The sequence below is a fragment of the Leptodactylus fuscus genome, chromosome 9 (assembly GCF_031893055.1).
Source record: "Leptodactylus fuscus isolate aLepFus1 chromosome 9, aLepFus1.hap2, whole genome shotgun sequence".
Classification (NCBI taxonomy): domain Eukaryota; kingdom Metazoa; phylum Chordata; class Amphibia; order Anura; family Leptodactylidae; genus Leptodactylus; species Leptodactylus fuscus.
Genome location: NC_134273.1, coordinates 61,506,409 through 61,530,160, shown reverse-complemented (window position 1 = coordinate 61,530,160; position 23,752 = coordinate 61,506,409). Strand labels below are relative to the sequence as shown.

The 23,752-nt window shown below is 42.4% G+C and overlaps 1 protein-coding gene across 2 annotated transcripts in view; it reads right to left on the bottom strand.

Annotated features, from left to right (window-relative positions):
* Positions 1-1,999: 1,999 nt before the first annotated feature.
* Positions 2,000-23,752, bottom strand: part of CRB1 (crumbs cell polarity complex component 1) — a 56,687-nt gene continuing 34,934 nt past the window's right edge. Inside the window, exons 9-13 of one of the 2 annotated variants that reach the window (XM_075287405.1) lie at positions 16,408-17,308; positions 15,941-15,985; positions 11,135-11,263; positions 9,725-9,851; positions 2,000-2,389 (exon numbers count right to left, since the gene is read on the bottom strand). In XM_075287405.1, the coding sequence (XP_075143506.1) occupies positions 2,174-2,389; positions 9,725-9,851; positions 11,135-11,263; positions 15,941-15,985; positions 16,408-17,308 (1,418 nt within the window). In that variant the 3' untranslated portion in view covers positions 2,000-2,173. The remainder of the gene's footprint in view (positions 2,390-9,724; positions 9,852-11,134; positions 11,264-15,940; positions 15,986-16,407; positions 17,309-23,752) is intronic. The other variant, XM_075287406.1, reaches the window with a different exon arrangement.

Genomic DNA, 23,752 nt, shown 5'->3' with positions numbered 1-23,752 from the left:
AAACACACGGACCCCATTATAGTCTGTGTGGTTTCTTAGCTAACCGCTTTTTAATGCGTTCGGTTTTCCATTCAGGGCGGGGTCCCCCGAACGGAATACCGAACGCAGATGTGAACCGGACCTGAGACACCATGTTTAGTTTTGCTCTACTTTTAGGTCCATTTAAACTAAGTGCAAGTACTATGTATATAATACAGTATACTCCGTATATTACCGACCACAGCTCAATGACAATATCATTCATTTCCACCTGAAGCCTCAGATGTTGCGTTTTACAGTATCAGCAAAGTAATGAGATTTTGGTTATTCTCATCGACCCATTGGGGTATGTTCATTTTAATTGTGGAATCATATAATTTAATAGGGGAAGTAAAAATGCAGTAAAAATTAAATGAAAAATTCAGCAGAAAGAGCACAATGCCTTTTTGCTGTTTTTTCCACAGTGTTTTTTAAGCGATTGCTCAGGATTAAATAATATTTTAGTATACATGACCATGTTTGTACAAATAACTCCAATACTTCCTTATTTCTATGAAAATATTTACTGCGTTTCTGTTAAAGAGGATCTGTCACCACCGCGGGCATGTCTGTTTCTGGAAACACTAAGGCTGCGGCCCCACGTTGCGGAAACACAGATTTTTTTATTTTTTAAATGTGGATTGTGAGCCCCACATAGAGCTCACAATGTACATTTTTTCCCCTATCAGTATGTCATTGGAATATGGGATGGAAATCCATGCAAACACGGGGAGAACATACAAACTCCTTGCAGATGGTTTTCTGCCGTTGGTGGGATTTGAACACCAGGACCCAGTGCTGTAAGTCTGCAGTGCTAACCACTTTTTTTTTTTTTTAATGTAGATTGTGTGCCCCACATAGAGCTCACAATGTACATTATTCCCTATCAGTATGTCTTTTTTTGGAATAAGGGATGGAAATCCATGCAAACACGGGGAGAACATACAAACTCCTTGCAGATGGTTTTTTGCCCTTGGCAGGATTTGAACACCAGGACCCAGCGCTGCAAGGCTGCAGTGCTAACCACTGAGCCACCGTGTGGCCCCTACGCTATCCACTTTTTGTTGCAGATTTGGTTGCGTTTTTGTGAGCCAAAGCCAAGAATGGCTACATAAGGAATGGGGAATGTACTGTATAGGAAGCTCTTATACTTCTCCCTTCTGTTCAATCCATTCCCGGCTTTGGCTCAAAAAAACGCAATAAAATCTGCAACAAAAAAAAGCTGCGTTTCTGCAATGTGGGGGCTTCGGCCTAAAAGAGCAGTTCGGGATCATGCTTTTTCATAACTTTTTCTTGTGCCTTTCCTCTGTTATTCCTATTAGAAATGTAGGAATAAATTGACAACTGTTTACATTTTCCTTAAAGGGATATTTCGCTACACAGTCTGGTGCTGTCAGCGGTGATTGGACGATGCCATGGTGAAAGGACACCCCCCCCCCAATTTATAATACCCAGTGGTGAATTTATTCATACATTTATAGGAGGAATAACAGAGGAACAGCACAGCTTTTAAAAGTTGTTCCATTTAAAAAAAAAAAAAAAAAAAAAATTAAATGGGAGATTTCAATTATCTACCACAACAGACGTGTCAGAAGAGCTTTAAATCAAGTTCACAGACGGCAGCACCATGCAACCAGTGCAGCCATGCTTCACTATATACGTTACCACTCCTTGAAAATCCTATTTGAGGCTGAGGCCCCACATTGCAGAAACGTGTTTTTTTTGTTGCAAATTTTGTTGAGGTTTTTTGAGCCAAAGCCAAGAATGGCTACAAAAGGAATGAGAAATACACAGGAATTTCTTATACTTCTCCCTTCAGCTCACTCCACTCCTGGCTTTGACTCAACCACAATCCGCAGCAAAATCTGCAACTACCAAATCTGCGTTTTCACAATGTGGGGCTTCAGCCTAAGATCAGGAGTGGGTTGAGAAGAAGGTAGAAGTAGATCCTTTATATTTCTCATTCCTTTTGTAGCCATTTGTGGCTTTTGCTCAAAAAACCACTGCAAAATCTGCAACAAAAAAGCTGCACAACATGGGGCCTTAACCTAATGATGTTTTATTAAAGCTGTTTTCCATGTGATTGATAACACGACGTGTAGTTGATTCCTGAGATGTATTGGCGTTCTCAAAGCTAGATAGGAAGTACTTAATATTAAATGAGTCTCTCCAGTGGCGGCGGCTGAACAATATTCCACATCTCTACCCGTGATCCTTCTTTCTCCTGCCTGCTTGGACTGTAGGTTCCTTGACTTGACCTCATGCCAGCAATTGCAATGAAGATACAAAGGCCTGCACACACAGCAAAAAACAACGCCAGGACGGCAGAGGCTACAGCGGTAAATACTCCCGGAGGCAGAAAGTCGGAGAGCTGAAAACATATAATGTTATACATCAGTATATATTATACTGGTCACACATAGAAATGGAATGATAATAACTCACATAATACAAAGACTTATGGGGAATTTTATAGCTCGATGGATTGTCCATCCAATCACAGGCCTTAGCGGTAACCCAGGGGTATGTGACATCATCCATGGGCCAGCAGAGGCCAGAAGAAGACCCCAGGGGACAGCTGGTCGCCCAGGAGAGGTGAGTATAGTTGTTTGGTATTTTCACTGACTTACCCTGAGCCTCCACTTATTATACTCTGGAGTCTCAGGAGACCCCAGAGTATAATAATGTTGCACATGGATGGACCATTGAAAATGGATGGACACTATGTTTGCAGCCATTATACTCCAATGTAAAAAGAATGGATTTATCACTTTTGGTTTGTACGAAACAAGTTTCACCTAAAACGAACCGGATGGGAGGGTGTAAAAGTGGAAATATTTGTATAGTTTTTACTAAAAAGATCCGTTAAAAGTATCTGCTGAACAGACCGCAAAAACATGATATGAATGGAATCTCAGTCTGATGCTGGAGCAAAACAGGAGCTTTCTATGACAACCAAAGTACTGTATTCACATCAGTACAGGTAAATACTTCTCTCTCCCTGGAGCAGTTTCTGTAAGAAAGAGTTAAATACATCTTCCTCTGCTTACTTTGTGCGGTGTATGGCAGCTAGTCTTCATCCACCAGCTTAGTGAGAAAAGCAAACTACAGATATAGCATGCAGAGGAGGAAACTGCTACAAACTGCAGACTATAAGGCCTATTATGACCATAGAGGTGTTACCCCTCATGTACACACACATAAGGCTGGGTTCACACCAGCGCTTCAATTCCGTTTGAGGTTTCCATCCCGAACCTATTTAAAAACTGCGATGAGAAAAGCGATGCAATGCAATGTCTTTCTCTCCAAATTTTCACCCTAGTCTGTGGGTACCAGAATCAACGTCAGTACAAAAAACTGCCTGCCTGAGGATTAAAATGGCCATGAATAATCCAGCTAAGGGAAATTCCTTAATTCCCCTCTTTATTACAAAAAAAAAAAATCCTCATTGTACCCTATGCCATCCCACATAGAAGACTGTCCTCCCAACAGTTGGGAATTTGATCTTTATATGTAGCAGTTTATGCTGCATATAAAAATCACATCTCTGACTGTCTTCTTAAAGGGGTTGTCCCATCACAAGGATCCTATCTATACTGCTAGTTTATGTGGATTTAAGACTTTTCCTAAATGCATTGCTTTATCAAAACTGCTTTGTTTGACCGCTATTTTAATTTATTTACTTCATTGTTTACACTCCGTTTCTATGGCCCTTGGGATAATCTGCTCATTTGTCAAGTGATGTAGCTGCCTGCTCTCAGAGAGGGGGGAAGGAGGGACTGGGAGCAGCTCTGACTGTTTGTGTCTGATAAGTAGCGGAGCTTCTCAGATAGGGGAGGTGAGAGCTCCAGGATTTCTGAGCTCTTATCAGTCGGTTTAATTGAATTTGGCTGATAAGGGCTGAGCTAGGGAGTCTGTTACCAGCCCGTTCCAGCTCTGCTACATCAGCTTCACACTGTGGTAATTCATTTACAACCAATCACGTGCAAGTGAAACCCCGCCCACCTATGTGCTGAGAGAAGCAGGAAGTGAAGAGAGCACAACAGCCTGCAGGTTAGTGAACAAGTGCCATGGGAATACACCTTTAACTTGTGATTTGATTATAGCTATAGCTACAGTCTTGGTATGTGACACCAGAACCAATTTCTAGGTGGTATAAAGCCGGAGATACAGCCATTTGAAGTGACCATACCCTTTAGCATATGCTACAGCTCTATATCTGCAATGAGTACTGGTGGACTGGATAGAATCACCCAGGCAATGCTAAGAGTATTGCTATTAGCAATTTTACAGCCTGTTTTCTATTAAAAGGAAGTTACATAGGTTACAAAAGTATATTACAAAAATGTTCACCAAACAACTCCCAACATAATAGCAAAAAAAAACAAGAGTTACACTTTAAGGACAAGGGTCTGACAGGTGAATGTGTGTGTGGCACTGGCTTGTGCTCCCCCTTTTCTCCTGGCTGACAGTGTCCTCTGCAACTGCAGGGATCGCACATGTCTAAGGCTGGCTGTACATTCATTAAACTGGTGGCAGATGGAGGGGGGACTGGACACGAGGAGAGGGACTTAGTACTGGGGAAGTTGGAGTAGAACATTATATTGTGGGGTCATATAATGATAGGGTGACTGTAGGAGCATTATACTATGTGGAGGCACATGGAAAATTTGATGAGAATGGGCGTAGTTAATGTAGAAGTGGGTGGACCTAATTTGCCATGGTGTGCATGGATAATGGGAATTAAATCAAAAAGTTCATTGGACTGCAAGTTTTACCCCTTTAGACATGTTTATTACTAACTCCCAGAATCCCCTCTACTTGTTCCTGTACACATTCTTACTATGCAGCTGTCATTATGTAGTTACCTTGGTTGAAAAGACCAGGACAGGACCAAGTTCTGCCGAAAACCTTCAGTGGCTTTAGAACAATTCACAATTTTCGATCTGTTTTGTTATTTTCTTTTATACCACTAGAGGGCAGCAATGGATACAGATATCTATTTTTTACCCAAAAAGATGACACAGATGCTACTGTGCTTGAGACAGTGGAGCTTAGTTTAGAAGAAACAAGTTAGGAAATTGTATCCTATACAATATAAAATGTTCCTGAACACTCCTACTGTAAAGTGAATAGAGTAAAACAAATTATATGTGGCTTCTCTGTACCCTTCCATTAATCTGATAATCCTTCCTCAGGGAATGTCATCAATAAATGGACTATTAGAGGGGGGGTCCATCACCCAGGATTCCCACTGATAAGCTATTTCAAGGGACCGTGGCGATTGTGTGAGCGTCATTACTAATTCATTATTCATACACACTTTCTGTTTTATAGCGGCCATGTGATTCAGTTTGCACCCTTGTGCTATAAATCTAATACACACAGATGGTGTGCGATGTAAACAGTAAAGAGGTCACAACACTTGCACAAGCGCCTTGATCCCTTTGAACAGCTGATCTGCAAGGGTCCCCAATGATAAACCCCCACTGATGTCTTGTTCATAACTTGTTTTAAGGATTGATGGTTACTAGCAGGGAACTGGAATACCCATTTAACACTTTATGGTGGATCTCAGGTATTTATGGCAATGTCCGCAATCAATGCCAACATTTTGGAGTGGATCGCCAGACCCTGAAATGAGATTTGGGGGCAGCGATCCATTCACATGACAGCCTATTGAAGGCATATGTTGTTTACATGTCAGGCACTGCTTCCATATTCTTGATAATGACAGTTGTGGGTACTATGGCTGTATCCCTTTCAAGCCTATGGGACACCGCTAAAGAACTTATAAAAACCGCACCTCAGAATAGAATATGGATGGGGTAGGGGCCCCTTTTGAAATCTGCATCATTGCCCACAGGACCATAGTTATGCAGGTAAGTTGCAGGAGAGCCCTGATCAGTGGAGGTGCTCTGAGTTGGAACCCACTGATCTGATATTGATCTGTATCCTACAGATAGGTCATCAATATCAAATGCCTAGAAAACCCCTTCAAGCATTTGCACTGAACAATACTGCCCTCCGCAGTGGAATCACATACTGTAAAGCTATGTCTGCAAGTTTGTGTATGCATTTTGTTGCAGTCACTGAGCACTAGTAAAAAAAAAACAAGTGTCCAGGATTCAACAAGTTATCCCTGCAATTTCTTGTATGAGTGAATCTTGCTGCACATTACATATTCTCTAGAACTCATCTCTGCAGATACTGACATATGAATAGATAGAAAAGACGAGGCCATAGAATTATGTGGCCCAAACAGGCAAACTGCCAAAACTTCTGCTTATATAGAGCTGGTCAAAATTATTGATGACAAGTTAACCAGGGACGTTGTTATTTTAGTTGTTACTTGTCTCCATGTTGTCTTTAATAGTTCTAATTGTGTAGGTCTCTTTGCTTGTGCCCTTTTTATGGCATAATGAATGTGTTTGTGTGTGTGTGTATATATATATATATATATATATATATATATATATATATATATTTATGTTTTGATTATATATGTTATGTTTTTCTATATTCTATTCACAATTTTAGTCACCACTATAGTACAAACATATTGGGGATGACCTTGACATCAACGCTGACAGTGACAGGACAGTGATGAGAATAGTGAACAAAGACAATGATAACCAGACTAAGCAACAGAAGGAAGAAAATGAAAATCTACCCTATTAAAGATGTTTTCTCATGAACATAGCCATATTAAAATTTGCAGACTATTAACAGTTAATTTTGCAAGTATAAATTATTAAAAAGTTAGCATTTTTATAGGTTCTCTCTAACCATCTTAGTGATGACGGTCTTTTATTGAATGCCAATAGATACAACCATTAATGCAGGAACTTTCTTTAGCAGAAGTGTCACACACAAGGCCTGTGAGGCAAATCTAGCCCGCCACCTTGTGTTTTGTGGCCCACCGGCAGGACTGCTTCTGCCAAGAGGCCCTGAGGGGTCAGCACTGGAAAGTGTTTGGGGTGCAGACAGTTATTACAAAGCCTGTAATTCTCCCCCCAGTGTCGTGTGTCAACCCCATAATGTTAGGGGTGTCTTTTGGTGCCCCCCCCCCTTTGTTCTCTGAACTGTACAATTATTGTACTTACAGAGCAGTAATATGGTGGACGGTACTTCCTCTTGTCCACTGCCCGTGCGCTTCTTCTGATTTCCTCCCAGCAGTACCATAGACTAGGGGTCGAGGTTCCGGGAGGAAAATACAAGATGCACACAGGCTGTGTGCCATAAGGGGTACATCCACCATATCACTGCTCTGTATATATAACATAATTATACAGTGCTACAGAGCATTGAATGGTATGTGGGGGGGGGATGACTACTACTTGTTGAGGCTGAGGTCTCACGTTGCGGAAACGCAGCTTTTTTTGTCGCAGATTTAACTGGTTTTTGTTGTTTGTTTTTAGTTAAAGCCAAGAGTGGATTGAGCAGAAGGTAAAACTATAAGGGCTCGTTCACACGGGGGCAAAAGGGCGGATTTTGACAGCAGATTTCGCTTCAAAATCCGCCCCTTTACAATGGTGGTCTATGCAGACCGCCAGGCTTCTTTTCTCCGCTAGCGGCGGGCTGCTGCTAGCGGAGAAAAGAAGCGACCTGCCCTATCTTCAGGCGGAAGCCGCACGGGTTGAGCCGCTCGGCTTCCGCCCCGGCAGCACCCTCCTATGTCGGCTCATTCATTTGAGCCGACAGCGGAGGGGAAAGCCGCGACCGCGATGGTCGTGGCAGGCAGGTTTTGACCAGAGACAGACGCGGCTCGCCGCGTCTCTCTCTGTGTCAAAACCCGCGCGGGCAGTTCACGTGTGAACTAGCCCTAACAAGTACCTATATATTTCCCATTTCTTCTATAGCTACTTTTGGCTTTGTCCGCAGCAAAATTTGGAACAAAAAATAGCTCCCTTTCTGCAACGTGGGGCCTCCGCCTAATACAGAAAGTATATTGGAAAATTGTAGAACTTTTCAAACTTTAATAGTGTAATTTGTATGTCAAGAGAGAAACAACTGGGAAACACGGTGGCTCAGTGGTTAGCACTGCAGTGCTGGAGACCTGGGTTTGAATCCTGCCAGGAACATCGGCAAGGAGTTTGTATGTTCTCCCCGTGTTTGCATGGATTTCCTCCTATTCTACAAAAGACATACTGATAGGGAAAAATGTACATTGTGATCCCTATATGGAGCTCACAATCTACATAAAAAAGAGAGAAAGAAATGAAGATCTAGATCTGTCTGCTCAAAAGCTGGAATTGATGATGTGATATGATGACAATGAAAAGAGATCAGAAAACACTGACAGGAAACAATGAGGATAGATTTTAATATACAGAGAATAAATAACAGAGAGACCACAATGACAATACAAACACATAGTACAAAAAGTGATGAAAATACAATGAAATGCACACAGAAGATTTGGTAATGAAACACATCACGCTACGAAATATTAGTTTATGCTATTTACCTTTATCTTTTTACCTTTTCTAGATTTCTGATATTTGGCATAGTGGCTAGCTTTGTATCTCACTGGTAAGATAGTTGGTAAGATCTTACTCCAAAAAAATTGAGACGCCTTAGATATTAGGCTGGCACTGTACATAAAAGATCAACCTCTACATCAGTGTAAAAAACTATGACATATAACAAACTGTATAACATCGAATTACTTTAACCCCTTCCTAATAAAGCTGTTTCTTATTGGGTTATTTAACAAGTCATGTTTAATTTGGTTACAGTCCATTAATTGGTGACTCTTACCCTTCATTCACATCTGCACTTGGTATTCCGTTTGGGGAGTCGGCATGGGAACCCCCCCAAATGGCATACCAAACGCAACTGCAAGCGGCATGCAGTAAAAGCACACGGACACCATAGACTATAATGGGGTCCATGTGCTTGCTGCACGCTGCCCGAACGAATCATGCGGACAGTTAAGTAGATAGTGAACTACTTTCCTGTTCGCATGATCCCTGTGGAGATCTGGCGGCAAGCACATGGACCCCATTATAGTCTATGAGGTCCATGTACTGTCACTGGTACAGCGCTTGCAATTGCGTTTGTTATTCCGGTCGGGGGTCTCCATGCAGACTCCCCCGGACGGAATACAAATGCAGATGTGAACCAACCCTTAATGGATTCTATAGCACAAGTACTTTCAGGTTCTGAGTGGTTCTGGCCCTCTACACCGCCAAAATCTGACAGCTGCAGCAGTTGATCAGTGAGGGTGCCGGGTGTGTAACCCGCACTGATATAGTATAGATGATTTATGCTAGGGATCCATCCTCAATAACAAGACTTGGACAACCCCTTTAAAGCAAAATGCCCCTTGTACTTTTACACAACAAACTAACATTATTTGGGAATATCAATTAGATATCCTAGAAACATCTGACCAGTTGGCGTTAGGTTGCTGGGGCTCCTGTTAATCCCAAGGACAGGGGCACCCATCAGAAAAGTAGATGGGCTTATGTGATAGAATTGTGCGACCCTCAGTTAACCATTTCTGGTCTCTGGTAGGTAGTATATAACATATTACAGTTCAGATCATGACTGCTTTGTGATTTGCAGTAGGTTAGTCGTCATAATCCTGCTCCCCCCACTCCACTGCTGGCTCATCCTCCATGCGCAGGATCAGGTAGGACAATAACTGGAAAAGATTTTGCCACAATAGCATAGACACATAGAATGACAGATCGCTTACATCAATCTCGCATATATCTCCAGCAAAGTTCAAATCACAAATACAATGGAAGCGATTGGGCAGGTTCTGGCAGATGCCCCCATTCAGACAGGGGTTTGATTCACATTCGTCAATGTCAATTTCACACCTGAAATGACAAAAATTGAAGTTATGGTTTTGTCACATCGAAGACTCCAAAGGAGTCCAAAGTTCTGTACACTACAAGTTACTATTCTACATGGTACCATAAAGTAATGGGTTATGTACCTGATCAGCTATCATGTTAAATCATAAATAATATTGTTGGGTGGGTGCCCAAAGTGGAGTATATAATACCGTGTGGAGGTGTCTACTGTGGAGCACATAATACTGTTTGAGAGCCACTGTGGAGCACATAATACTGTCTGGGGGACACTATGGAGCATATAATACTGTCTGGGGGACACTGTGGAGTACATTGTTCTGTGTGGGGGCCATTGTGGAGCACATTGTACTATTTGGGGGCACTGTGAAGTGCATTGTACTGTGTGAGGGACACTGTGGAGCATATGATACTGTGAGGGGGGCACTTTAGATCGCAATGTACTCTGTGGGGGCCACGGTGTAGCATATAATACTGCATGGGGGCCACTGTGGGGCAGATTGTACTGTATGGGGGCCCTTTCACTATTTGTCACACAGTATCTGTTTTATAACAGACGTGATATTAGTACAGGCTGTAATAACATTGCATGATCAGTATAAAATAGATCATGTGTGAACATTAATTGTTCCAAAGTACCATATGGAAACTATCACCTTTCAGTACAAATTTGTTTGCTCTGTAAAACCCCATTCGCAATTGTGGATCCACACAGTATTAAGGCTAAATTGCGGTGTTGGTACTTTGTGATAATTTAGTGGGTTGCAGTTTGGGCACTCGGTTTCTAAAAGGTTTGCCATCACTGCCTTGGGCACATTATTTATTTGGAAAGTAAATGGCAGTAAAGCACCACCACAGCTATATACAGAATGACTCCTCACAATCCAGCCTGCTCTGAACACTGAGTATTTGCTGAAATGGAAATAACCCTTTGGGTCCATTCACATGGACGAAAATGGTGAGGAATTTGGTGTGGAATTTCAGCGCTGAAAAAAAAGCCTCCCATTGCTATTGTATAAACATTGCTAGCAGAAAAAGGAACTCATTGAAATCAATGGGAGGCTTTTTTTTTCAGCACTGAAATTCCACACCAAATTCCTCACCATTTTCCTCCATGTGAATGGACCTTTGAGTAAATATTTGGGGTGTTTCCCACTCAGGATTTAGTGATCCACCACCAGGATAGCTCTCATCAGAGGCAGACCACAGGTTAGTGGGGAAAACAAATCTATTACAAAGAAATTCTAACCAAACATTTGCACAGAATGAGTGTCTATAGTGTATCTTACCTCTCCCCCACAAATCCAGGTTGGCAAGAGCAGCCCAGCACCCCATTCTCCTCAGTGCAGTTACTGTGGTTGTAGCAGGTTAGGTTTTTCTTTTCATTTCCACAGAATATAGAAGGCATTATATTAAATCTGAAATAATCAGAAAGAGACAGTTTCCAGTATGGAGGAAGTAATACAACACTTAGACCACAAGTTCTCATAGAATATACTGTATATACCGATCACAGATGTGAGTGACAAATATACGGCACAGGGCATGAGTCTTTGGCATAACTTTATTTTTTTATTTTTATTTTTTTAAATTTTTTTTAAGTTTTAGGCACACTAAATCAAAATAAAGCATACAACATATGAGCCATGTCTCATAACAATATGTACAAACATTTACTGCACAATAAAATGACAAACAAGTAGAACTACACAATGTAACGATGATCCCAAGTTGTAAGGGTGAACCTCTAGCTGAAATCCCACTAAAGAACAAAAACATGAAGGATCTCAAGTTGTAAGAGGAGATAGGGAAGAAAGGGACGGGTCTTATTGGCATAATTTTAAGTCAACCTCTAACTTCATGTTATGTCACTTTTGACTCTGAACAGACTGTAGAATGCAGTAGGTGCAGCCAAATGACCATCTAGAACTATATGGCACTGGTACCTGCAGCTACAATGTTGACACTTGTGAGCTATAGAGCAATTGAGAAATCAAATGCTTCTCATAAACTGTCTATAACTATAACTGGACTTTGATGGAATTGTTAAATAAGACCTTTCTCGTCCTTGGGGCACATTCGGTTTAATACAAGGTAGAAAGCCGACAGTGCGGGGAATTCAGCGCACTATTGGCTTTCCTGTTCTGTGCCCCCGGTGAAGAGCTATCGGTGTCGGTACTGAAGCTCCTCAGTGTCAGAGGGGCGCATCTAACAGTCTGTCAGGAACGCTCCTCCTCAAGGTGGCGTCTATTGTACTGTACTGTGAGAGGGGGTGTTGCTTACTGCCCAGCCATGACGATAAGCGGTAACACTTCCCTCCCCTCCTAATAGTACTTGTCCATAGACAAGTACTAGGGAGACGTTCCTCACCACTCATGGTTGGGTGGTAAGGAACGCCCCCTCTGACAGTACAGCGCAATAGATGCTACCTTGAGGAGGGTCGACTGTTAGAAACGCCCTTCTGACACTGAAGAGCTGCGGTAACGGCACCGATAGCTTCAATAGCTCTTCAACGGGAGCACAGAACGGGAAAGCCGATAGTGTGCTGAATTCAGCGCACTGTTGGCTTTCTGGCGGTATAATACACCGCATGTGCCCCAGGTGGTGAAAGGTCCTCTTTAACACACTAAGAGATAGACTATAACAGTAAGCTACGTTCACACGGAGATTTTTGGTCAGGAAACTGACTCAAATTCCTCCTCCTAAAAACGCCTCACCATAGGACTATAGTCCGTTTCCTGACCAAATTCCTGACCAAAAAACTCCATGGGAACGCAGCCTAAAAGGATTTCATCTAAAAGATTGAGCCTTGCCAAATGAGTACCTATAATATTTATATATAATGAACTTTGTCCCATAGTAAATAGTCAAGGTTCTTATTGGTCATAAGATGTCACCAAATTGTGTGTATAAGGGAAGAACATTATATTCTAAGGGAAGGCTTCATCTGATTTACATAGTTCTCTGTCTATACCACCATATGTTTTATGGACATGCTTAAATGGGTATTCCCATCAGCTATACTGCTAGCTTATGTAAATTCAAGAGTTTTCCTAAAAACATTGTTTTAAAATGCTGCTTTGTTTGCCTGCTGTGTTAGATTATTCCTCCCATTGTTTACACTGCATTCCCTAGGTGGACAACCTGTATCTGATTAGACAAGGTGGAGGGATGTGTCACTGCCCTCTGAGGGACTGAATGCTCTCACTGTTATGTAAAGCTCTGCAGTTAGAACAATTAGGGCGGCTTATTGCAGTTTTCGGAAAAAGGCTTCAGAACTGTGTCTGTCATTGGTCTATGTAAACACAAGAATAACACTGAGTCCGTTCTCTGTAGAAGCATGGTAAGTATTCTATAAAAACCTGCTTAATGTAATATTAGATTTTTAGTAATGATAATAAATAATCTCTCATAGCTCTATATCTATTGTGATACTTCATGGTGTCTTGTTCATCAAACAGTCTCTGTTGGCCAGAGTTCCAGATTGTTTATCAGCTGTAGCCTCCTTGTTCTCCTCCCGCTTTCTCAAACTCAACATGGAGAAAAAGGAGTTCATCATGTTCACCCCATCCCTACAGCACCTCTACCTGACCCATCTATCAAAGTTAACAGAACCACACTTACCCCTGTCCCACGGGCCCAATGCCTTGGGATAACCCTGGACTCCGACCTATCCTTCAAGTCGCATGTTCATGCCCTCAACACTTCCTGCCGCCTCCAACTCAAGAACATCCATCGAATACGCTCCTTCCTCACCCCAGAAACTACTAAGACACTAGTCCATGCCCTCATAATCTCCCGCTTAGATTACTGCAACACCCTTCTCCATGGACTCCCAGCTAACACCCTCGCCCCCCTCCAGTCCACCTTAAACTGCGCTGCTCGCTTAATACACCTCACCCCCCGATCTTCATCGGCTGCTCCCCTCTGCCAATCCCTTCACTGGCTATCCATTGCCCAACGTATTGAGTTCAAGCTACTAACATTAACATACAAAGCCATCCACAACCTGGCCCCTCCATATATCTCCGACCTAAACTCACACTACCTGCCCACACTTAACCTCAGATCCTCCAATGACCTCCTACTCCGCTCTTCTCTCATCCGCTCCTCACACAACCGTCTCCAAGATTTCTCCCGTGCATCCCCCATACTCTGGAACTCCTTACCACGACACATAAGACTGACCCCCACAATCACAGGCTTCAAGAAGGCCCTGAAGACTCACCTATTCAGGAAGGCCTACAACCTCCAATAACACTACTGTCACCATACTGCAATCTGAACAGTCTCTCCCCTCACCTTCTGTCTCTACCCCTCTCCCTCATAGACTGTAAGCCCTTGCAGGCAGGGCCCTCTATCCCACTGTGCCAGTCGGTCATTGTTAGAATTATATCTGTTTGTATATTTTATGTACTGTATGTAAACCCCTAAATGTAAAGCACCATGGAATTAATGGTGCTATATAAATAAACAATAATAATAATGAAAAGCCACCTCCCCCAGCTTGCTGTAAAATACAGGAAGTGAGAAGAAAAGACAGCAGGCATACCTGCTGAGATTGGGAGATGGGAAAACCCTTTTAAGGAGGTTGCACAGGATTACAACCGATATGTCTTCCTCCTGAAACAGCGGCACACCTGTCCATAAATTATTGGTAAATTGGTTGATACTGCAGCTCGGTTTCCATGAACAGATTGTAGCCGCAATACTGTAGATAGATTTAGCACTGTTTCTGGAAGAAAGTAGTTATGTTTCTCTAACTGTGGACAAGGCAGGGGCGTAACTACCGGGGTAGCAGTGGAAGCTGATATATATATTTTTTTTAAATAGGCCGTTACCTGCTGGAGTAACCCCAGTAGGTAATGGGTCCTATTTACTTACCGATCCCCATTCCTGCTCATGGCCGCCTGGCAAGCGGAGGTGGCTGTGAGCAGGATCGGGGATCGGTAAGTGAGGCCACGGTCCTGCGAAGCCAACAAACACTGCTATCATTATACTCTGGGGTCTCTAGAGACCCTTGAGTATAATGATAGAAGGGCCAAGTGAGGTAACATAAAAAAAACACTGTTACTTACCTCTCCTGTGCTCCCACAGGTTCTGGGCCTGTTTGGTCACGTCACAGACATCATGTGGCCCAGACCAGCGTCATTATGCGTTGCGACGCCGGCCTGGTTCAGGTAACATCTGGTCCAACATTGAAGATTGCTGAAATCAGAGGGGAGTGTACCGGAGCCAGGGGGAGGTAAATAACATTGTTTTTTTTATGTTTGTATCCTCCTGTGTGTCTCCGATCATTATACTCTGTGGTCTGAAAGGCCCCCAGAGTATAATAATTGTTAATGGGTGGTCCACGATGGGACATAATACTGTGTGCAGAGGCCACTATGGGGCATAATACTGTGTGCAGGGGCCACTATGGGGCATAATACTGTGTGCAGGAATATTGGTTTGTGCAGAAAGGGAGAGAGTCAGGGGGCTGGGAGGCCCCATGTCAAATGTTCGTCTTGGGGCCGCACCATTCCTAGTTACGCCACTGGGACAAGGGGTTGTCCATCCACGTTAAAGCTAAGACTAAACTGTGGTCTTGGCTCTGGGTTGCAATTCAATAATGGTACAACTTCACTAATGTTACGCCTTCACATCGCTGGTGTGCTGGGACCATGACTTTGAGTCTTGTTACCCTAACCAAAAGTTTTTTCAATGTGTTTGAAATAGAAATTGATGAACTTTTGTAACATACTTGACTTACAAATGCTGCCATGTTGTCCATATTTCAGTGCCAGTGCAATGGTTTAGTAAGTACCACTACTGCATTTGTCCTGACACAGGGAGGGAACCCTTCCCCCTTGATGTGTTGGCTTCATTACATTATCTTAAGGACAGGCCATAAAATCCATAATGGGGACAACTCCTTTAAGGTTAATCAGTTTCCATTTGAAACAAGCTTCTTAAGGGGATGGGTAACCTCTTTAAGCTCTGGGTATAAAAAGTAAATTGAAAGCTTAGAAATGCAGAGCGTTGCAGCTATGAGGCAGGGTTTATGAAGGAAGCACAGGGACATATAGACACCATTTAGAAATGATGATACATACACTCTTACCAAACTCAGAGATGATTTTTCAGATGGTAAAGACAAACTGTGAAGGACATAAAAATGAAGGTGCATTTATGTTAATACACTTAGATGGACAGACTCCACATTCTGTGACACGACACATGACAGTATGACCACAACATAGCACGACATAGAAAGGTATGACCACAACATACCACAACACATAACAGTATGACCACAACATAGCACGACATATAAAGGTATGAACACAGCATACCACGACAAATAACAGTATGACCACAACATAGCACGACATATAAAGGTATGAACACAGCATACCACGACAAATAACAGTATGACCACAACATAGCACGACACACAACAGTATGACTACAACATACTACGACACACAACAGTATGAACACAACATACCACGACACATATCAGTATGACCACAACATACCGTCTCTGAATACAAGAACATAGGCTTGGTAAAGTTCTCACCTGCAGTGCTGCCCGGTGACATTAGCTGGACAGAGACAGAAATATCCCTCTGATCCCACGATGCAGGTGGAGCCTTTAGCGCACAGACGACTATGGCAGCTAATGAAGTCACAGTTGGGTCCGGTGTAACCAGTCTCACACTCACATTTGTAACCATCAGCTTGAATAGTACAATTGCCATGTGCACAAGGGTTAGGCAGGCACTCTGTGGTTTTATTCTCACAGACATCTCCAGTTCTTCCTTTAGGACAAGTGCACACTGGATGGGTGAATACGTCATGACAGCTGCCGCCAAACAAACATGGGTTAGAGGCACAGGGATCAGACACAAGGCATCTGATGTCGACAATCTCGGGAGAAGTTTTCACAAACTGCTCTACTTGTGGTTTAACCATGAAATAATCCGTATCTGTAAAGTATGGTAAGTGTATTCCTTCAATGAGAACTGTGCCAAGACATCCAGTAAAGTTCTTCTTTGTTCCATCAACATCTATACCCAGGTAAATATCTGTGCCGTCCTTGAGAAAGTTCAGGTTTCCTGTTGCAAGTGAACTGATAGTTTTGTCTGACTTTCCATCTAGTTCCATCTGCCACGTGGAAGACTGGGATCCTGGTACTGTCATTGATAAGGTGACAATGTGCCATTGGCTGTCACTCACTGCTTCCTTGCTTGATAGACTCACTGCACTGAGGTCATTCCCACTTTGCAGGTAAAAATGTAGAGATTTGTTCTGTATGTTAATCCTAATGATTTCGGGTTCTCGTTGGGCATGTAGGAGCACAGATTCAGAGTCTATGGTGCGGAAGCCAATGGTTAGGTTGGTGAGGTCCCTCATTATCTTTCCATTACTCCTAAAACTGATGACTTGTCCATTACCACTGAATAGAGCATTGGACATACCTGTTATACCAATGAAAATAAAAGCTGGGAATTATCAGATCCATGATGTCCAGGAGTTATAGGACAAGAAAAATTAGAGTTGGTTCAGCCAGGGCTCTTTGTATATACAGATGTAGAAGAGGTAACCCAAACTTCTGACATTGGTTACATTTCTGCAGCATGGTAAATTGTCATAGAAGACAACAAAAACCAATGAAAAGTAATTCAAAAATATTTTGACATTGACTTTTCATTGTTTTTTTTGTCTTCTGTGATAAGATATCGCAAAGTAGCGATTTATCCAATTGCAGAAGTTTGGGTTAATTCAGTCACATCTGTATATGATGTCTTTTATGTATATTATGCATCAGCTTCATGAGACCATAAGTAGTAGTGGCAGCACGTAGTGCAATGTAGTAGTGGTAACAAGTAGTGCAATGTAGTAGTGGTATCACGTAGTCCCATGTAGTAGTGGTAGCAAATAGTGCAATGTAGTAGTGGTAACAAGTAGTGCAATGTAGTAGTGGAAGCAAGTAGTTCAATGTAGTAGTGGTAGCAAGTAGTCCCATGTAGTAGTGGTAACAAGTAGTGCAATGTAGTAGTGGTAGCAAGTAGTCCCATGTAGTAGTGGTAACAAGTAGTCCCATGTAGTAGTGGTAACAAGTAGTGCAATGTAGTAGTGGTAGCAAGTAGTCCCATGTAGTAGTGGTAACAAGTAGTGCAATGTAGTAGTGGTAACAAGTAGTCCCATGTACTAGTGGTAGCAATTAGTGCAATGTAGTAGTGGTAACAAGTAGTGCAATGTAGTAGTGGTAACAAGTAGTCCCATGTAGTAGTGGCAGCAAGTAGTGCAATGTAGTAGTGGTAGCAAGTAGTCCCATGTAGTAGTGGTAGCACATAATCCCATGTAGTAGTGGTAACAAGTAGTGCAATGTGGTAGTGGAAGCACGTACTGCAATGTAGTAGTGGTAGCAAGTAGTCCCATGTAGTAGTGGTAACAAGTAGTGCAATGTAGTAGTGGTAACAAGTAGTGCAATGTAGTAGTGGTAACAAGTAGTGCAATGTAGTAGTGGTAACAAGTAGTGCAATGTAGTAGTGGTAACAAGTAGTGCAATGTAGTAGTGGTAACAAGTAGTGCAATGTAGTAGTGGTAACAAGTAGTCCCATGTAGTAGTGGTAACAAGTAGTCCCATGTAGTAGTGGTAGCAAATAGTGCAATGTAGTAGTGGTAACAAGTAGTGCAATGTAGTAGTGGCAGCAAGTAGTGCAATGTAGTAGTGGTAGCAAGTAGTCCCATGTAGTAGTGGTAACAAGTAGTGCAATGTAGTAGTGGTAACAAGTAGTGCAATGCAGTAGTGGTAACAAGTAGTCCCATGTAGTAGTGGTAGCACGTAGTGCAATGTAGTAGTGGTAGCACGTAATCCCATGTAGTAGTGGTAACAAGTAGTGCAATGTAGTAGTGGTAACAAGTAGTGCAATGTAGTAGTGGTAACAAGTAGTCCCATGTAGTAGTGGTAGCAAGTAGTCCCATGTAGTAGTGGCAGCAAGTAGTGCAATGTAGTAGTGGTAGCAAGTAGTCCCATGTAGTAGTGGTAACAAGTAGTGCAATGTAGTAGGGGTAGCAAGTAGTTCAATGTAGTAGTGGTAGCAAGTAGTCCCATGTAGTAGTGGTAACAAGTAGTGCAATGTAGTAGTGGTAGCAAGTAGTCCCATGTAGTAGTGGTAACAAGTAGTCCCATGTAGTAGTGGTAACAAGTAGTGCAATGTAGTAGTGGTAGCAAGTAGTCCCATGTAGTAGTGGTAGCAAATAGTGCAATGTAGTAGTGGTAACAAGTAGTGCAATGTAGTAGTGGTAACAAGTAGTGCAATGTAGTAGTGGTAACAAGTAGTCCCTTGTAGTAGTGGTAGCAAGTAGTCCCATGTAGTAGTGGCAGCAAGTAGTGCAATGTAGTAGTGGTAGCAAGTAGTCCCATGTAGTAGTGGTAGCACATAATCCCATGTAGTAGTGGTAACAAGTAGTGCAATGTGGTAGTGGAAGCACGTACTGCAATGTAGTAGTGGTAGCAAGTAGTCCCATGTAGTAGTGGTAACAAGTAGTGCAATGTAGTAGTGGTAACAAGTAGTGCAATGTAGTAGTGGTAACAAGTAGTCCCATGTAGTAGTGGTAGCACGTAGTGCAATGTAGTAGTGGTAGCACATAATCCCATGTAGTAGTGGTAACAAGTAGTGCAATGTAGTAGTGGTAACAAGTAGTGCAATGTAGTAGTGGTAACAAGTAGTGCAATGTAGTAGTGGTAACAAGTAGTGCAATGTAGTAGTGGTAACAAGTAGTCCCATGTAGTAGTGGTAACAAGTAGTCCCATGTAGTAGTGGTAGCAAATAGTGCAATGTAGTAGTGGTAACAAGTAGTGCAATGTAGTAGTGGTAACAAGTAGTCCCATGTAGTAGTGGTAGCAAGTAGTCCCATGTAGTAGTGGCAGCAAGTAGTGCAATGTAGTAGTGGTAGCAAGTAGTCCCATGTAGTAGTGGTAACAAGTAGTGCAATGTAGTAGTGGTAACAAGTAGTCCCATGTAGTAGTGGTAGCACGTAGTGCAATGTAGTAGTGGTAGCACGTAATCCCATGTAGTAGTGGTAACAAGTAGTGCAATGTAGTAGTGGTAACAAGTAGTGCAATGTAGTAGTGGTAACAAGTAGTCCCATGTAGTAGTGGTAGCAAGTAGTCCCATGTAGTAGTGGCAGCAAGTAGTGCAATGTAGTAGTGGTAGCAAGTAGTCCCATGTAGTAGTGGTAACAAGTAGTGCAATGTAGTAGTGGTAGCAAGTAGTTTAATGTAGTAGTGGTAGCACATAATTCCATGTAGTAGTGGTAACAAGTAGTGCAATGTGGTAGTGGAAGCACGTACTGCAATGTAGTAGTGGTAGCAAGTAGTCCCATGTAGTAGTGGTAACAAGTAGTGCAATGTAGTAGTGGTAACAAGTAGTGCAATGCAGTAGTGGTAACAAGTAGTCCCATGTAGTAGTGGTAGCACGTAGTGCAATGTAGTAGTGGTAGCACGTAATCCCATGTAGTAGTGGTAGCAAGTAGTGCAATGAAGTAGTGGTAACAAGTAGTGCAATGAAGTAGTGGTAACAAGTAGTGCAATGTAGTAGTAGTAACAAGTAGTGCAATGTAGTAGTGGTAACAAGTAGTCCCATGTAGTAGTGGTAACAAGTAGTCCCATGTAGTAGTGGTAGCAAGTAGTTCAATGTAGTAGTGGTAACAAGTAGTGCAATGTAGTAGTGGTAACAAGTAGTCCCATGTAGTAGTGGTAACAAGTAGTGCAATGTAGTAGTGGTAACAAGTAGTGCAATTTAGTAGTGGTAACAAGTAGTGCAATGTAGTAGTGGTAGCACGTAGTGCAATGTAGTAGTGGTAGCACGTAATCCCATGTAGTAGTGGTAGCAAGTAGTGCAATGAAGTAGTGGTAACAAGTAATGCAATGAAGTAGTGGTAACAAGTAGTGCAATGTAGTAGTAGTAACAAGTAGTGCAATGTAGTAGTGGTAACAAGTAGTCCCATGTAGTAGTGGTAGCAAGTAGTTCAATGTAGTAGTGGTAACAAGTAGTCCCATGTAGTAGTGGTAACAAGTAGTCCCATGTAGTAGTGGTAACAAGTAGTGCAATGTAGTAGTGGTAACAAGTAGTGCAATGTAGTAGTGGTAGCAAGTAGTTCAATGTAGTAGTGGTAACAAGTAGTCCCATGTAGTAGTGGTAGCAAGTAGTTCAATGTAGTAGTGGTAACAAGTAGTCCCATGTAGTAGTGGTAACAAGTAGTCCCATGTAGTAGTGGTAACAAGTAGTCCCATGTAGTAGTGGTAGCAAATAGTGCAATGTAGTAGTGGTAACAAGTAGTGCAATGTAGTAGTGGTAACAAGTAGTCCCATGTAGTAGTGATAGCAAGTAGTCCCATGTAGTAGTGGCAGCAAGTAGTGCAATGTAGTAGTGGTAGCAAGTAGTCCCATGTAGTAGTGGTAACAAGTAGTGCAATGTAGTAGTGGTAACAAGTAGTGCAATGCAGTAGTGGTAACAAGTAGTCCCATGTAGTAGTGGTAGCACGTAGTGCAATGTAGTAGTGGTAGCACGTAATCCCATGTAGTAGTGGTAACAAGTAGTGCAATGTAGTAGTGGTAACAAGTAGTGCAATGTAGTAGTGGTAACAAGTAGTCCCATGTAGTAGTGGTAGCAAGTAGTCCCATGTAGTAGTGGCAGCAAGTAGTGCAATGTAGTAGTGGTAGCAAGTAGTCCCATGTAGTAGTGGTAACAAGTAGTGCAATGTAGTAGGGGTAGCAAGTAGTTCAATGTAGTAGTGGTAGCAAGTAGTCCCATGTAGTAGTGGTAACAAGTAGTGCAATGTAGTAGTGGTAGCAAGTAGTCCCATGTAGTAGTGGTAACAAGTAGTCCCATGTAGTAGTGGTAACAAGTAGTGCAATGTAGTAGTGGTAGCAAGTAGTCCCATGTAGTAGTGGTAGCAAATAGTGCAATGTAGTAGTGGTAACAAGTAGTGCAATGTAGTAGTGGTAACAAGTAGTGCAATGTAGTAGTGGTAACAAGTAGTCCCATGTAGTAGTGGTAGCAAGTAGTCCCATGTAGTAGTGGCAGCAAGTAGTGCAATGTAGTAGTGGTAGCAAGTAGTCCCATGTAGTAGTGGTAGCACATAATCCCATGTAGTAGTGGTAACAAGTAGTGCAATGTGGTAGTGGAAGCACGTACTGCAATGTAGTAGTGGTAGCAAGTAGTCCCATGTAGTAGTGGTAGCAAGTAGTCCCATGTAGTAGTGGTAACAAGTAGTGCAATGTAGTAGTGGTAACAAGTAGTCCCATGTAGTAGTGGTAGCACGTAGTGCAATGTAGTAGTGGTAGCACGTAATCCCATGTAGTAGTGGTAACAAGTAGTGCAATGTAGTAGTGGTAGCACGTAATCCCATGTAGTAGTGGTAACAAGTAGTGCAATGTAGTAGTGGTAACAAGTAGTGCAATGTAGTAGTGGTAACAAGTAGTCCCATGTAGTAGTGGTAACAAGTAGTCCCATGTAGTAGTGGTAGCAAATAGTGCAATGTAGTAGCGGTAACAAGTAGTGCAATGTAGTAGTGGTAACAAGTAGTCCCATGTAGTAGTGGTAGCAAGTAGTGCAATGTAGTAGTGGTAGCAAGTAGTCCCATGTAGTAGTGGTAACAAGTAGTGCAATGTAGTAGTGGTAACAAGTAGTGCAATGCAGTAGTGGTAACAAGTAGTCCCATGTAGTAGTGGTAGCACGTAGTGCAATGTAGTAGTGGTAGCACGTAATCCCATGTAGTAGTGGTAACAAGTAGTGCAATGTAGTAGTGGTAACAAGTAGTGCAATGTAGTAGTGGTAACAAGTAGTCCCATGTAGTAGTGGTAGCAAGTAGTCCCATGTAGTAGTGGCAGCAAGTAGTGCAATGTAGTAGTGGTAGCAAGTAGTCCCATGTAGTAGTGGTAGCACATAATCCCATGTAGTAGTGGTAACAAGTAGTGCAATGTGGTAGTGGAAGCACGTACTGCAATGTAGTAGTGGTAGCAAGTAGTCCCATGTAGTAGTGGTAACAAGTAGTGCAATGTAGTAGTGGTAACAAGTAGTGCAATGTAGTAGTGGTAACAAGTAGTCCCATGTAGTAGTGGTAGCACGTAGTGCAATGTAGTAGTGGTAACAAGTAGTCCCATGTAGTAGTGGTAGCAAGTAGTCCCATGTAGTAGTGGCAGCAAGTAGTGCAATGTAGTAGTGGTAGCAAGTAGTCCCATGTAGTAGTGGTAACAAGTAGTGCAATGTAGTAGGGGTAGCAAGTAGTTCAATGTAGTAGTGGTAGCAAGTAGTCCCATGTAGTAGTGGTAACAAGTAGTGCAATGTAGTAGTGGTAGCAAGTAGTCCCATGTAGTAGTGGTAACAAGTAGTCCCATGTAGTAGTGGTAACAAGTAGTGCAATGTAGTAGTGGTAGCAAGTAGTCCCATGTAGTAGTGGTAGCAAATAGTGCAATGTAGTAGTGGTAACAAGTAGTGCAATGTAGTAGTGGTAACAAGTAGTGCAATGTAGTAGTGGTAACAAGTAGTCCCATGTAGTAGTGGTAGCAAGTAGTCCCATGTAGTAGTGGCAGCAAGTAGTGCAATGTAGTAGTGGTAGCAAGTAGTCCCATGTAGTAGTGGTAGCACATAATCCCATGTAGTAGTGGTAACAAGTAGTGCAATGTGGTAGTGGAAGCACGTACTGCAATGTAGTAGTGGTAGCAAGTAGTCCCATGTAGTAGTGGTAGCAAGTAGTCCCATGTAGTAGTGGTAACAAGTAGTGCAATGTAGTAGTGGTAACAAGTAGTCCCATGTAGTAGTGGTAGCACGTAGTGCAATGTAGTAGTGGTAGCACGTAATCCCATGTAGTAGTGGTAACAAGTAGTGCAATGTAGTAGTGGTAGCACGTAA